This window comes from Carassius auratus, chromosome 17, assembly GCF_003368295.1.
Source record: "Carassius auratus strain Wakin chromosome 17, ASM336829v1, whole genome shotgun sequence".
NCBI classification, from domain to species: Eukaryota; Metazoa; Chordata; class Actinopteri; order Cypriniformes; family Cyprinidae; genus Carassius; species Carassius auratus.
In genome coordinates this window covers 18,034,381-18,049,936 of record NC_039259.1, presented here as the reverse complement: position 1 = coordinate 18,049,936, position 15,556 = coordinate 18,034,381, and the positions used below count along the sequence as shown (strand labels likewise).

The 15,556-nt window shown below is 34.9% G+C and overlaps 1 protein-coding gene across 6 annotated transcripts in view; it reads left to right on the top strand.

Moving 5' to 3' along the window:
- The window catches only part of eml1 (EMAP like 1), a 50,108-nt gene that overhangs the window by 27,867 nt on the left and 6,685 nt on the right, over positions 1–15,556 (top strand). For 2 of the 6 annotated variants that reach the window (XM_026286180.1, XM_026286184.1), the window contains exons 3-11: positions 156–209; positions 4,769–4,898; positions 8,171–8,305; positions 8,418–8,446; positions 9,542–9,568; positions 13,136–13,265; positions 13,798–13,947; positions 14,846–14,915; positions 15,092–15,202. In XM_026286180.1, coding sequence (XP_026141965.1) covers positions 156–209; positions 4,769–4,898; positions 8,171–8,305; positions 8,418–8,446; positions 9,542–9,568; positions 13,136–13,265; positions 13,798–13,947; positions 14,846–14,915; positions 15,092–15,202 — 836 coding nt within the window. The remainder of the gene's footprint in view (positions 1–155; positions 210–4,768; positions 4,899–8,170; positions 8,306–8,417; positions 8,447–9,541; positions 9,569–13,135; positions 13,266–13,797; positions 13,948–14,845; positions 14,916–15,091; positions 15,203–15,556) is intronic. The other 4 variants (XM_026286183.1, XM_026286186.1, XM_026286182.1 and 1 more) reach the window with 3 other exon arrangements.

Here is a 15,556-nt window from a genome sequence, read left to right as displayed (position 1 = left end):
TTTGAGCCTTAAATGTGTGCCGTTTCTTATTTTTCATCTCCATCCCACCCCTGCTCAGGCTGTGGTTTTCTCTTCTATTGCTATTTTCATTTCCTTTCTTCTCTACCTCCTATTCCCTTGCCTCAACTGTTCTCTCATACTGTGCGCGTGTTTAGAAGCAGCAGTGAGGAGAGACTCTCCCTCCTCTGACAGCAGTGCTGGGAAGCCAGGTAGGCAGTGGGGCTCATGTCTCACTTGTCAAGAGTTACTCACTAATACAAAGCGCACAGTTTAGTCACATGACTGGAACTGACATCACTGGCTTCAAAAATGCATGAACACAGATGACTGAGCTTTATATGAGTTATATTTCCACTTAGGGATGCACTAATATAGAAATGTTGGCTGATATTTATAATCCGAGATCAGCAGGTTCCATTTTAAATGTTAATTAGATTTGGTATTTGCTTTGGTAGTTGGTTATTTGTAACATAAGTATGTTTATATACTAAATGTTTATTCATTTGCAAAACAGATTTTCAGTCTAATGTTTATTTACATGCTGTTATATACATGCAGGAATTTTAGTGGCTCAGCATCACTTGCATGAATCACGAGCCATGTAACAGGAGCCATGTAGAGAGATTAATGCTTAATCTACTTGATTTAATTTATAGAAACATGCATGCACACACATGCATGTATATATTTAAGATTTTTTTTTAAGTTTATACATTAAATATATATGTATACAAGTGCTTCTCAATAAATTAGAATGTCGAGGAAAAGTATTATTCAAGTAATTCAACTCAAATTGTCAAACTTGTGTATTAAATAAATTCATTGCACACAGACTGAAGTAGTTTGGTTCTTTGATTCTTTTAATTGTGATGATTTTAGCTCACATTTAACAAAAACCCACCAATTCACGATCTCCACAAATAAGAATATGGTGACATGCCAATCAGCTAGTCAACTCAAAACACCTGCAAAGGTTTCCTGAGCCTTCAAAATGGTCTCTGACAATCATTGACACCCTTCACAAGGAATTTAAGTCACAAAAATGTATTTCCAATGAGCTGGCTGTTCACAGAGTGCTGTATCCAAGCATGTTAACAGAAAGTTGATTGGAACAAAAAAGTGTGGAAGATATAGATGCACAACCAACCGAGAGAACCACAGCCTTATGAGAATTGTCAAGCAAAATCAATTCAAGAATTTGAGTAAACTTCACAAGGAATGCACTGAGGCTGGAGTCAAGGCATCAAGAGCCATGACACACATACGTGTCAAGGAATTTGGCTACAGTTGTCGTATTCCTCTTGTTAAGCCACTCCTGAACCACAGACAACGTCAGAGGCATCTTTTTCCTGGGCGAAGAAGAACTGGACTGTTGCCCAGAGGTCCATAGTCCTCTTTTCAGATGAGAGCAAGATTGGAAACCAAGGTCCTAGAGTCTGGAGGAAGGGTGGAGAAGCTCATAGCCCAAATTGCTTGAAGTCCAGTGTTAAGTTTCCACAGTCTGTGATGATTTGAGGTGCAATGTCATTGCTGGTGTTGGTCCATTGTGTTTTTTGAAAACCAAAGTCACTGCATCCATTTAAAAGTTGGTTAAATGACCATGGTGTTGGTTTGTTTGAGTGGCCAGCAAACTTATCAGACCTGAACCCCAGAGAGAGAATCTATGGGCTACTGTCAAGAGGAAAATGAGAAACAAGAGGCCAAACAATGCAAGTGGAGCTGAAGGCCACTGTCAAAGAAACCTGGGCTTCCATACCACCTCAGCAGTGCTTCAAACTGATCACCTCATGCCAGGCAGTAATTAAAGCAAAAGGAGCCCCTACCAATTATTGAGCACATGTACAGTAAATAATTTGACAATTTTTTAACATAATTTCCAGAAGGCCAACAAATCACTAGATGTTTTTTTTATTGGTTTTATGAAGTATTCTAATTTGTTGAGATTGTGAATTGGTGGGAACCAAAGACTTAAAATACTTCAGTCTGTGTGCATTGAATTTATTTGATACATGAGTTTCACAATTTGAGTTGAATAACTGAAATAAATTAACTTTTCCTCGACATTCTAATTTATTGAGAAGCACCTGTATATAGTATAAATTATATGAATATAATTATATACATCTGAATGCATGTAAATATTTTCTGAATGTATACTGTATGTATGTGTCTTTATGTATACTGTACATAATAAATATACACAGTACACACACACATTATATACTCAAAACTTTAATTTTTGATGTGATTAATCGTGATTAATCATTGCCCAGCACTAATTTTAATATATAATATGTCTTTTTTTAAATACAGCTTTCACGCTCAAGTTAATTTAAAAGGTTAGTCCACCAAAAAATTTTTTTTGCTCTTATGTCATTTCTAAACTTTCAAAAATATCTTTCTTCTATTGAACATAGAACATATTTTGAAGAATGCTGGTAACCGAAAATTTTTCTTTAGAATATCTTCTTTTGAATTCAGAAGTAAGACATTTTTGAAAGGTTTGAAACAACTTGAGAGCGAGTAAATTTGAGTAATTAATAGACTTTTGCACATCTGAAATCATGGATAAAGTTTTTAATTTAAGTTAAGGAAAAGAGTGGAACTCTTTTCTTCCAACCTCAACCTAATCAGACAGATAATAATAAAATAATAATAATAATAAAAATAACACTGATACTCATGGATATATTGTGCATCCTTAACTCCACTCCAGCATGTGTAACATATAGTTATCTCTCACAGTTCTTTGAGTTTAGTGAGATTAACATTATAAGATGCTTGTTAGTGTGCTTAACAAACACTCTAGACTGGCAAGCTACCACATCCACACTGTAATATCTGTCAGAAATGAGAGACCTTTAAAAATCTCAAGAATGACTTTAACTGTGGACTAACAGACATGGAAAGTGGCTTGTCGCCTTAAATATCTTGATTCTTTGGTGACTGTTTAACAAAGCTTTACTAAATCCACATAATCCTTTGAACTGTAGGATAAAGTGAGTAATTAGAGTCACCTTTCTTTACCATCTCAGAGGTTTGAAACACTTGCTGCTTTGATGTCAGACACTAATTAGCCAGACTGCATGAATATGTGCTACTAAATGTCAAACTGTGGTCCAAGACACCTTAAACTAATAAAGAAATGTTTATTTTCATTGTACTTCAGCTAGCTCATGTTCACTTCATCTATTCCTCTGCCTGTTTGTAGTGTGCGAGAGGAGTCATGCTCTTTGCAGTCTGATCTCTTTGAAACGACAACAAAAAAATCCTCTGCTATTTCTCACTTGCGCTTTTGCCTCAATCTTTCTTTTATTTTTTTTCTACTGTATTTCTGTCCCGCTGCCTACACATTCATCACAAATTCAAGCAGATCTGCAGTGATGAATAAATAATAATGCAGACGCATAGGGTAATGTAAATAAAAGCTCTCTAAAATCTTTGCCATCAGCAGTTAGACTGCAGGTGTGGATGCACTATTAAATACTTGAATTGCACAGAGGGATATTCACTAACCGAGACTTCTGTGAACCACAATTGTATTTTAATGGAGTCCGTTCGTGGCTCAACCTATTGCAGGACAGTCTGAATAAGCAAGAAAACCCTACTTTGGTCACTGCTCTGTTCCAGTTATTCTTATATTGATTGAATTTGACATCTGGAAATGTTTCTATGTGATGCATTAAACATATACTGTTCGTAGGTGTGAGGTCAGTAAGATTTTTTAAATTATTTTTTATTTATTTGAAAGTAATTAATCGTTTTATTCTGCATGGATGCATTACATTGATCCAAAGTAGCTTCAAAGGAATGTATAATGTTAAAGAAGATTTCTGTATCAAATAAATGCTGTTCTTGCAACATTTCTATTCAATGTTTCCTTAAAAAATATAATTTAAACATGATAATAATAAGTAATGTTTCTAAAACACCAAATCGATGGAGTTAAAAATAATTGTAATGAATGACCCCAAATTTCTGAATGGTAATTCAAATTAAGAAGAGTAGAATTAAATTTAGATACATTTAATATAAAATTAAATGCCATTTGTCCATGTGTGTTAGCTTTGAATTCATCTGTATGTTAATACACCCATAAACTAAATTTACTTTTAGCAGATTTATGCACTTAAAATGAATTTAGGTCTTTTTGGATAATGACACAAGAATATTAATGACACATCCTGCACTACACACTTTTTTTTGTCCAATGATCTCTAGATTTAAACTAAAATCATATTCAACTGATTAACAAATGATTGCTCATGACTATGACGTAACAAAGGCTTTTTCGCCATTTAAAACAAAAGGGATAAGTCCTTATATATGTACCGCCCAGACGTCCTGTTTTAATAGTAAATAATTCTAAACAGGAAAAAAAAACTGTTCTTGTAAAGTGATTTCATAGAGCCTCTGAGAATGTGAAATTAACTGTTAAAAAAAGCTTGTTTACACAAAGAATGGGAACAACGGTAACATTTTATTATAGGGCCCAATTCTCACTATTAACTAGATGCTTATTATAATGTCTGTTATTAACATATTGACTGTTTATTAGTACTTATAAAGCACATATTCTACATGACCGTATTCTACATCCCTTATCCTACCCAATGACTAAATTAAACAATTACTTCTATCAATAAGCAGCAATTTAGGAGTTTGTTGAGGCAAAAGTTTAAAATAAAGTGTGACCAAAACAACAAGTAATAAACGTCTGACTGCAGTGCTGTGTGTAATTCTGCCCATGTGTCCTTCCATCTTTCAGCTAGACCGATGATTGCAGCCCTGCCCCTGAGACCCATGGTCAATAACGGTACTGTCCTGCCTAAGAAGGGTGGCACACTGCCCTCCCCCTCCAGCTCCAAGAAGGACAACAGCTCACCAGCAACCAAAAGGTAAGAGACCAAAAACTGATTCCACAAAAACATTTTGTTATGCCTGATGGGTGCAGGCAATGTTTTTTTTTTTCAGCTTCAGACTTTGATTTCATCCAGTATGAGGATATGAAACATTAATATCTACAAGGCATATATTTTTGTTGAGTTACAACTTGAAAGCATGTTAGTGTGTGACCCTCAGATTTTTAGTGTATAGTACACGTTATGTAATGTATATCTGCTTTAATCTATAATTTAGTTATAATAATTTAATTTAATCAATAAGGACTTAAATCTTAGTCCTTTTCATTTTAGAAATAAAGATGAAACTGTTGAAATCATTCTCAGTCAATTTACTTTGGTGTGGAGATAAAATTGAGTGTATCCTGTGCTGTGCTGAAATATCTTTCAGTGTAAAACATAGACAGAGCAGGAATATACACAAGATAACAGTGTAATGTTTTGTCTTATAAAGGTCAGCTCACATCTTTCATGATAAGCAAAACTAAACCTGAAAGACACGGGTTCTCTAGTCAACTGTGACTTTGAAAGCAATGCAGTACGCCTAGGCTTTAGATGATGGAGAGCAAGCCTTTTAAATTTGGTTGCACATAAACTTAAATTCCACATTATGACTTCATATTTTACAATTGCAACTTAAAGGGTTAGTTCACCCAAAAATGAAAATTTGGCTACATTTTAGGCATCTTAGGTTTATATGACTTTCTTCTTTCAGACGAATCCAGTCGGAGTTGTAGTAAAAATTTCTTTGATCTTTTAAGCTGTTCATTGGCATGCAGCGGGTGTTGCATTGCTTCAGTCCAAAAGACATGAAATAAAAACCACCCTTCCATAAAAAAAACATGTCTCACATAGCTCGGGGGTGAACAAAGTATTTTATGCTTATTAATGTTTTTGAAAAAAGTATTTTTTGCTTACCAAGATTAAATTTATTTTATTAAAAAAGTAAAATATTGTTAAATATTATTACAGTTTTAAATAGTAGTTTTCTGTTCAATATATTTAAAAATGTAATTAATTCCTAAAATGATAAAGCTGAATTTTCAGCAGCCAAAACTTGTATCATCATTGTCACTTGACCCTTCAGAAATCATTATAATATGCTGATTTGGTGCTAACACAAGTTGCTTGTATGATACAAAAAGTTGTGCCACTTTTTTTTTTCAAGATTTTAAAGTCATTAAAAAAAGCATTTATGTAAATATATATATATATAATATAGTATTGTATTGAAGTTTTTATTGTCACTTTGGATTGATTTAATGCATTGTTGCTGAATAAAAGTAATCATTTTGTTCAAAAACAATTCTTACTGAGCCCAAACATTTGAAGGGAAGTGTATCTGTAGAGTAGTGTGATATGTCACATTCCAACTTATTTCCAGCCATATTTTTCAGAAATACAATGTTTTTGACCCTAGGAAGCCATGAGTAATAACAAGAAAATTTTTCTTTCTAGAATCCATAAACCGATACTGATGTAATTATATTCAATAGCTTAAAATGCTTCTGTATACAACTATGAAAATCAAAATTGCAATGAGAAAAAACAGTCTTTTTAATAAATGGACCCATCATGTAGACAAATTAATGAATAAACAGAGGTTTATGATTACTAGGCACAAGCTGACAACCCCTGCTTCCCCCTAAGTGTCTTTGTTTGTGAGTGTCATCTGTATTTGTCATCCTGTGAGACCTGTCTGTCCCCTTCCCTTCTACCCATCTGTTACGTGTTCTAGTCTGTCCCATCTGCCCAGGTTTCTTCTGAGGCCACCTTACAGGTGAGAGTTTTTTGCCTACAGGATCTCCAATCTTCTAAAAAGTGATGTGAACTACTGATATTTTTGTAGTAAAAATGTTTTAAAGCCATTATTCAAGCTTAAAACCTTAGCAAACAGAGTCTGCGGTTCATCTATATTCTGTGGAGGCTGTTTGGGGATCCCACAGGAAGTACCACTGCAATGGGAGATAAGCCTTGCTTTGATTCGTGTGAAACTGGGCACTCTTTTGCTTGGTCATTTGTTTTTGTTTTTTCACATTCTCTTCAGGCACTCTCTCATTGCCGCCTGTAAAGCTTCTTTTCCCATCATGCCTTGAAGCGAGAGCTTGCTTGTATGCCTGAAGTGCCATTATTGACAAAAAGCCTTACAAAGCATGAAGATCCTGCAACCTATTTAACACGGGATAACACCATCGGCCAATGGCTGGGCCAAATGAACTTTAGCTCTGCAGTCTGGATTAGACTTGAGCCTGGCAACCAGTGGACTGCTGATGGGCTCTTTTCTTTTGTTGACACGTTTTAAAGGGCACCCAGTCTCAATTCACCCCTTTCTAGTACACAAAGACACAGCAAATCAGGGCATGAACATGTCACAGAGAAAAAAAACTAAACATATAAAACACATTTCTTCTGGAATATGTAATGGTTGTTTGCTGTGTCTCTTTGGGGAAGGCTGGTGCTCAATGTCTGTTATAATTGGCTGTCACAGTATTATCTCTACATTGCCATTTCCTTTTTTCTGTGTGAATGCTTACATGTATGCTTCCTGTTTGAGGTTCAGAATATTGTAGGAAAAATTGAAGTTAACTTATATTTGGAGACAGATACAATATTGCAATCTATATATATTTGTGTACATACATAAATGTTGCAGTATTAAGGTTATTTGTTTAAAGAATTTAATGCTTTTATACCAAAACTCATTACATTGTTTAATAGTGACAATAAATGTACTTATATATTGTATTTTAAAGTATTTATTTTTATTTATGAAATAATCCTGAAAAAAATTATACGGTTTCCGAAGCGGCACAACTGTTTTCAACATTTATAATAAGAAGAAATGTTTCTTGATCATGAAAACCAGCATATTGGAGTTATTTCTGAAGGATAATGTGATGCTAAATACTGGAGTAATGGCATCTGAAAATTTGGCTTTGGCATCACAGGAATACTATTTAACATTTTAAGAATATTTCTCAGTGTTATTGTTTTTGCTGTATTTTTGATCAAATAAATGCAGCACCAAAGTTTTGAAACTTTTTCTTAAAAAAATCTGAAATAAATGTTAATACTAATTCAAGCAGGATCTTTAATGAATCATTAATTAACATTGTGTGCATCGTATTTAAAAAGCTAATGTCATATTTTCACATTGGCTATGTTTTATATTTTATATGTATTTTAGCATTATCCAGTATTTTGTTTTGCCTTTTCTTGTGAGGAGCAAATTGCTATTAATATTAATTCTTGCCTTTTGTCATTCATAGCACTGTGAAAAGGACAAGTTCATCTGAGCAAGTCGGCCCCAACAACAGGAAAGACAGTGGTGTGGACTCCAAAAACAATCGCACACGCGCTGGTTCCACAGGGAGCAACTCCAGCGGCAAGAAAGCTACAGAGAAGTATGTAAATTAGTATGTCTATATGCTTTTATGCTCATGAAAAAGAGCAACTCATACACTCACATTACACAAGCACATTTAGATGACTTTCTTCCCTTCTCACTTCCTGCAGCAAACAGAGGGAGCCTGTTTTCAGCGCAGGTAAGGGTCAGGTGTCCTGTTCCCGTGTGTCTCTGAACTAAGACTGGATCATACAAGCAATGGTTATACTGCCATTCTTCTTTTGGACCAGACTTTCCAGAAAGTGCAGACTCTTGCCAAATACATGTCCTCAAAAGAAATGGCTGACTAACCAGATGTCACTTTGTTTCGCAGCAGTGCAGCTCAATTAGAAATTGGACAGATGTTACAGGGGGGCTATGGCGAATTAAGGGAAACTCATTAAACAAAGCGATTTTAGAGATTTCTGCTTGTGTGATCTCCAGTCATGGCTCATGGAAGTTCAATCTTTGTTTCAGTTCATTTCACCATTCAATTATCTGTTATTCTTTTGTCAGTAACACATCATCTCTTCCTCTTGTTAATTTTGGTGCTTATTTAATTTTACTTATTTTCTATCATTTTATATATTTGGTTGAAAAGCAAATAAAATTTGGTAGTAGAAAAGGATCATAATTAACATTTACTATTATATAAGTATAGTTATTAAGCATAGACACGTCAGAATTATGTAAATTATTCTCTCAGTAGAGAGAACAAGGTCTTTCAAAGTGAAAAAACTTGATATTTTCAAGGTCCAACAGGCATTTATAACCATTGCGTTTATCTATTATTCATCGGTTCTTGTCAGAAGCTGTGCAGCTCATTTTCTGAAAGAGATACAAAGGAATTCAGCAGCAGTTCTTTGGAAACGTCAGAACAAATTTGATTTGGTGTCGGTGTAAAAGCAGAGCGTTCAGTGTGTGCAGCCATATGAGGCAGAATAAAGCAAGCCGTTCTGCCTGAAGGCCACATTTGCATGATCCTTACTGTATATGTGTCCCAGTTACTGTATTTAACTGTGCCCAAAATTGAGGTCATAAAGACAGCAATTCCAGATGTTAAATATAAAGTACACCAAATTAACCAGTGGATTTGTTAAATAGAGCACTTGACGAATGAAACGAGTATCCCGGAGGAGCTTGTAGAGTAATTACCCAGACATGGGGAGCTGGGATCTTATGATCAGGGATCTGTTTCCATCAGCAGTTTTCTGCCATCTTACGTGATTGTCTTTGTTTCTGTACCTTCACAAAGGGATGCGACGTGTGACGCACTGCAAAGGTAGGCACTGTTTGTCAGCTGTCCCTTGCGTGAGCAGCTCTGTGAACACAACTTAATTCCCGAAAGCCAGAGGGAAGTCAACAACTACAGATTGAGGGCAATTATGACTCCTTGCTTAAAAACGCAAAGACAGCTGGTAGAGTTGAGAATGATTATTTATGAACTGCCAGATAATTTTATGAAGCCATTTTTCTTTAAAGACACTTATTAAACAGATTTTTATTAATAAACAGGAAATGACATCATAGTTGGGACCCCTAAATACTCTCATAACTGTGAGTCAATGTTAATAAATTGCTTAAAATATCAGATAATTTGACCTCTATATTACAAGGGAAGGTTAATGTCAGATGTAAAAAAAACAAAAACTTCTCTATGACAAATAAAAATAAAAATAAAAAAATAAAAATTTGACTCTATGACAAATAATAAAGTCAGGGTCATAAAGTCATAAAGACAGGGGACACCAGTGTTAGTATAGTTAACTGAAGCTAAAACTATAAAAATTTACTTTTTAGTACAGAATTAAAATAATAATTATAGAATTAAAATAATTATTAACTAAAATAAAATATATTCATATAAAACATAATATTTTAATATTAAATAAAATTAGTTAATATTTTTAACTTGATGTATTAGAGTCATTAAATGTAAACGCTTTTTAAAATTATTATAATTTTTTTTTAATACTGTATGAAACCAACATCAATAGAGTACATTCCTAAGAATTGGCGTATATGTTTTAAACTAGACATTTAAATGATTTTTGCCACCAAACTTTGATTTTATTGGGTCTTAAGAGATTTCCTACTCCTTTTTATTATGGTTGTTTCTTGCTGTAATAAGCAGATAATGCCCTGTTATACAGTTTATTCTAACGATTCCAGATGGGACAGTAATCTAGCAGACTTTGATAGCTCTGGCTTCATATTAAGGAATCAGCACACACAGAGCTGTCTTGCGTAAGGGATTGGGTTGATTAGATAAATGCGTGTGTGATAGAAGTTCCCACCCTTCCTCCAAAAAATGCTACCCTTCCTAGTAAACTAATGCACACTCTCTGTAACACCCTTCTGAGTGATGCCAACCTGTGGGTGATTGCAGTGGTGCTAAAACACAGGCTGTTAACTCTTGAGTGATGCTGCTCTGACAGCTCCTGGGTGTTTTGCACTTGTTTTTCACATGCACCATGGGAACCCAACACTCTCCTGCAGTCACACAGCAGCACACTGAACGGCTTTTATTCCAGTAGTTTATTGCTGCTTTTTTCTCCACATACACGTATTTGTTCTTTCAGTCCCGTAAAGGGCATTTATCATTCTTTGTCAGCCAGCTTTATTTCTCTGAAACTGGAATGTGGTGTTTATCATAAATCTGAAGTTAAATGTCATGCTGGTTTGTGTGCGGTGTGTCACAGTTAGTGGAAATTATTTTCCCCAAACTGTTCTCTTCAGTGAATGACTCACTATACCCACTATGTTTTATAGTCACAAAATTCTTGCGAGATAAAAAATAAAAACCAAACCTCACTTGGGTGTTTGGAGTAATCTTTTTTCAGAATACATTTGATCAGTTTATTTCCAGTATTCATGGTTTTCCTCGATCAAGATAATATTCAGTTTCCCATGCGCTTCCCCTTCCCATCAGCACTGCAAAAATCTTTTTCATAAGCAGCATTTTTTTGCTTGTTTTTTTTTATATATAAAACAAGCTTAAAAAAAGAATAAATGAATGAATAAAAAACTATTAATGTCCTCTCTTTTGTTTCTTTTTTTTTTTAGAAAATGCATTTTGAATAATTTGTTAATTTTATTCATTACTTTTAGTGTGTTTTTATAAATTCTTTTTACTCCCTCATTGTTTTAAGGCATAAATGTCTCTAAGTGTAAATTTTTGCTTAAAACTAGAAGAAAAAAGACAATTTGCCAGAATAGTAAGAAACACAATTTATTTTGAGATATATTCTCTGAAAATGTTCCCTGTATTATCTTCTGAAGTAAATTGTTGTTGCTTTATGGATATGTTACTGCAAATCAAGAAAAATACACACTGAGAAAAAGATCATTTTGCAGTGTAGTTTCTTAGTTTTGTGGGCGCCTTGTCTTCTTGTTATTATGGTGGTATCTAAAGCTATTGGACAATATCTGATGATTATACTTCATCCCACCTCTTCACCCTCTCCCGCACCCGTCCTGTCCAATTTGACCACTTCACCTTGTAGTAACTGTGCAGATCTACCTGCACCGACCGTCAAAAAGGACCGGATCTGCTGAGCCCCCCAAATCTGCATCAGCCGTTCCCTCGCAGTCCACCAACACGCCATCAGAGGCCAAGGTTTTGCCTGACAGAGCGGCCCGACTCGCAAGCCGAAATGTCCCTCCGTTTACCCTTCCTCTGAGGAAGTGTACTTCTCAGTTAGTCCACACGCCTCTAGATATGCCCTCTTACAGGACTCCAATCAAATCTCCCAGCCAGTATTTTCAGATATGTTATTAATCAAAACAGCTGTAATATTAAACGTAGTCAGGTGGAGTCTTTTGTTCAGTTTTTTTTTTTTTTTGATTGTGTCTTTTTGAGTTAGTTTTGTTTCATGTTGTGTATGTTACTCTGTTCACACTTTTGTCTTTTTGCTTTTGAATAGGTTTGTTTTGTTCATGTGTGCATTTTAAAAGCTGTACATTTCCTTTTCCATTGTGTTTGCATGCATGCCTATCTGTCTATTACTAATTTATCAAACTATGAAACTGCTGCATTCACGTGCTTCTGCATTTGACTTTGCTTGTCTTTTAAATTGAGTGTATTTCAAATACTGTACGTAATAAAATGCATTAAAGCATTTCCTTTAAATCTCACTGATCTAATGAATTATTTTCAGAACATAATACTTCTAAACATTGTTGCAATTCCTTTCTAATCTTCCTTTTGGGATAACAGCTTTTAATTTTTTTAGGATTAACATTTAATCACATTTTAAAATATACTAACATTCAAAAATTTGGGGTCAGTTAGATTGTTTCATGTTATAAGCTTACATTTATGTAATCAATAATACATTGAAACTAGTGTTATTGTGAAATATTAATGCAATATAAAATAACTATTGTGATTTATTGTAAAAAGTAATTCCTGTGATGGCAAAGCTGAATTTTCAGCATCATTACACCAGTCTTTAGTGTCATGTGATTCTTCAGAAATCATTCAAATTTGCTTATTTGCTGCTAAAAAAAAATTATTAAAAAATTCTACTTGTTGTCAATGCTGTTAACAGTTGTGCAAACCATGCTACATTTTTAGCATTCTTTGATAAATTGAAAGTTCAAAAGAACAGCATTTATTCTAAATAGATTGTTGTCACTTTTGATGTTCATTGGTGGATAAAAGTATTAATTTATTTCACAAACAAATTAACAGGTGAATAAAATTAATTGTACTGACCCCAAATTGTTGTGTGATTTAATATTGTTTTACTCAAAATTGGATGACATTAACCACAACAGATGTCCCAGCGATCCTTCACTAACCCATGCATTTTCTTCCTCTAAACATCTGCATTGCTTTTTCTAGATGAAGGGTATGTCAAAATGTATTTGAAGGGACGACCCATCACCATGTACATGCCCAAAGACCTGGTGGACACATACTGCCTGGAAGCGAAGGCTGACTTGCCTCCTAAAAAACTAAAGCTAGACTGGGTGTATCCTTTGCTGCATTTATATTAATTCTTGTATTGAACACTCATTACTGTATAAGATTGAATTAACTGTTGATTTATTATTACACAGAAAATGAGCTGATGAAATGTCATGAGCTAAGTGATGGATATGGTTTCTAGGTCCAAGTTATGTGTTACAAGATGATCCTGCATAATATTAGGCTTCTGAAACATGGGCCTCAAAATGTATTATTCACTGTGATGCACTAATTCCATATTTACCATCCAAGTTGAATTTTGAGGCATGAAGGATTTCTCTCTGGCTTTGCTCAGAGTGGAATTGTTTTTTGTATCTTTTACCCATAATGCATTTGGTACATTGCCTAAAAAACAACTTTGTAGACAAGACTGAAGAATTTATGATATCTAAAGCCCAACAAAATAAATTATTAAGTGGTCAGCTGGCACTTTTCCAGAAATAAAATTTTTAGCATTTTCCTTCCACTCTTCTTAGCTGAGGTTTGTTCCTGATTTAGCTCATCAACGGTAGTTTTTGCTCTTGACTATGACCCAGCTATGGTTACCGGGGCCGTGACTGTCGATCCAACCTGTATTTGCTCCCGACGGGGGAAACGGTTTACTTCATTGCATCTGTGGTTGTGCTGTATAATGTGGATGAGCAACTACAAAGACATTACACTGGACACACTGATGATATCAAGTGGTAAGACTTATATCTCTGTTCATGTGACGTCCTCGTCTATTTGTTCACCGTAGCATACACTGATCTTAAACTCTGTAAGATCATTGAACCAGTACATTTCACCTCAAAACTGCCTTATCTAAAGATACTACAGCTTAAATTATTATTCAGAGATTCTGCATAATTTGTCACATTTATGCTGAATTCACAATATCTGAGAAGTGTTGTTTAATTTTCTGCTTTGATGTGCAATTCTACAGAACATTTATCATTAGCTGTGTTGCTGAAGTTTATTATTCATTCCACCATCATCCCTCAGTCTGTATTTTGCCTCTGTGTTACACCACATTAGTTTTGGGGAGGTATAAGAGACCTCAAGGACATTTAAAAAATGTAGAATTACAGTTAATGCATTGTCCTTTATGCATAAATCGTCAATACATTAGTGACGTTATGCTTAACATTGAAGATTCAGATTCCTGTTTATTTGTTTTTCTGTTTGAATATCCTATTCAACCTTTGCTTAATAACACCATTTAATCTTCATGAACAGTTATGTCTTTTAAATTAACACTTTTATTCAAGAAGGGTGCATTAAATTGATCAAATGTTACAGTAAAGACATTTACAATGTTACATAAGATTTCTTCATTGTATGTTGTATGCTGTTCATTGTATGTCAAAGGCCTTGAGCAAGAAAAACATAAAGAGAAACCATTAACCAAGATGTTTCCAGTGTTTATGGTCTGTCCTGTGACTCATAATGCTCAAAGTCATAAGAGAAGTCAAAGATAAATAGTGTTGGGACGGCACTAACTCGCAGAGACAAAAATGTGCCATGTCTTCTCACTGCTGTGTCATCGGCTCTTCAACAGTCCCAGCTGCCTACGTCTTTCACCTCTTTTGTCTTTTCCTACAGCCTCGCTGTCCATCCTGATAAAATCACCATAGCAACAGGACAAGTGGCTGGCACATCCTCAGATGGAAAAGTAAGATCAGTTATTTTAAACCGGTATCAATCATGAACATGAATAGCATATTGCTACTTTAATGGGCTTGATCCAGCCAAAATAAATCTGCTAATTATTGCATGTGTCATAACAAATGTGGTTAAATGTGGTCGAATTGGTTTGACATGCTCGGTGCATCTGTCTGTGTCTGTCAGCTTTTGGCTCCTCACGTGCGAGTGTGGGACTCTGTGAGTTTGAACACGTTGCACATCCTTGGAGCCGGCTTCTTTGATCGAGCTCTGGTTTGCCTTTCCTTCTCAAAGTCGGTAAGAACAAGCCACTGTGTATTATGTTAGCAAACAAACGTTCTCATGTGAAACCTCAAAATACAGCTTAGAGAATCATCAAGCAAACCTGTCTTTACTATGAGTACTGGGTGGTATTTTCTGTAGCCTGGTCAGTTTAAAGGGATAGTTCACCCAAAAATGAAAATGTAGTCATAGTTTACTCCGAAAAGAAGATTTATTAAAGAATGTTGGCAACCAAACAGCATTGACCTCTATACTATGGAGAGAAAAAAATACCATGGAAGTCAACTGTTTGGTTACCAACAATCTTCAAAACATCGCCTTTCGTGTTCAGCAGAAAAAAGAAACTCTTACAGGTTAGGAACAACTTGA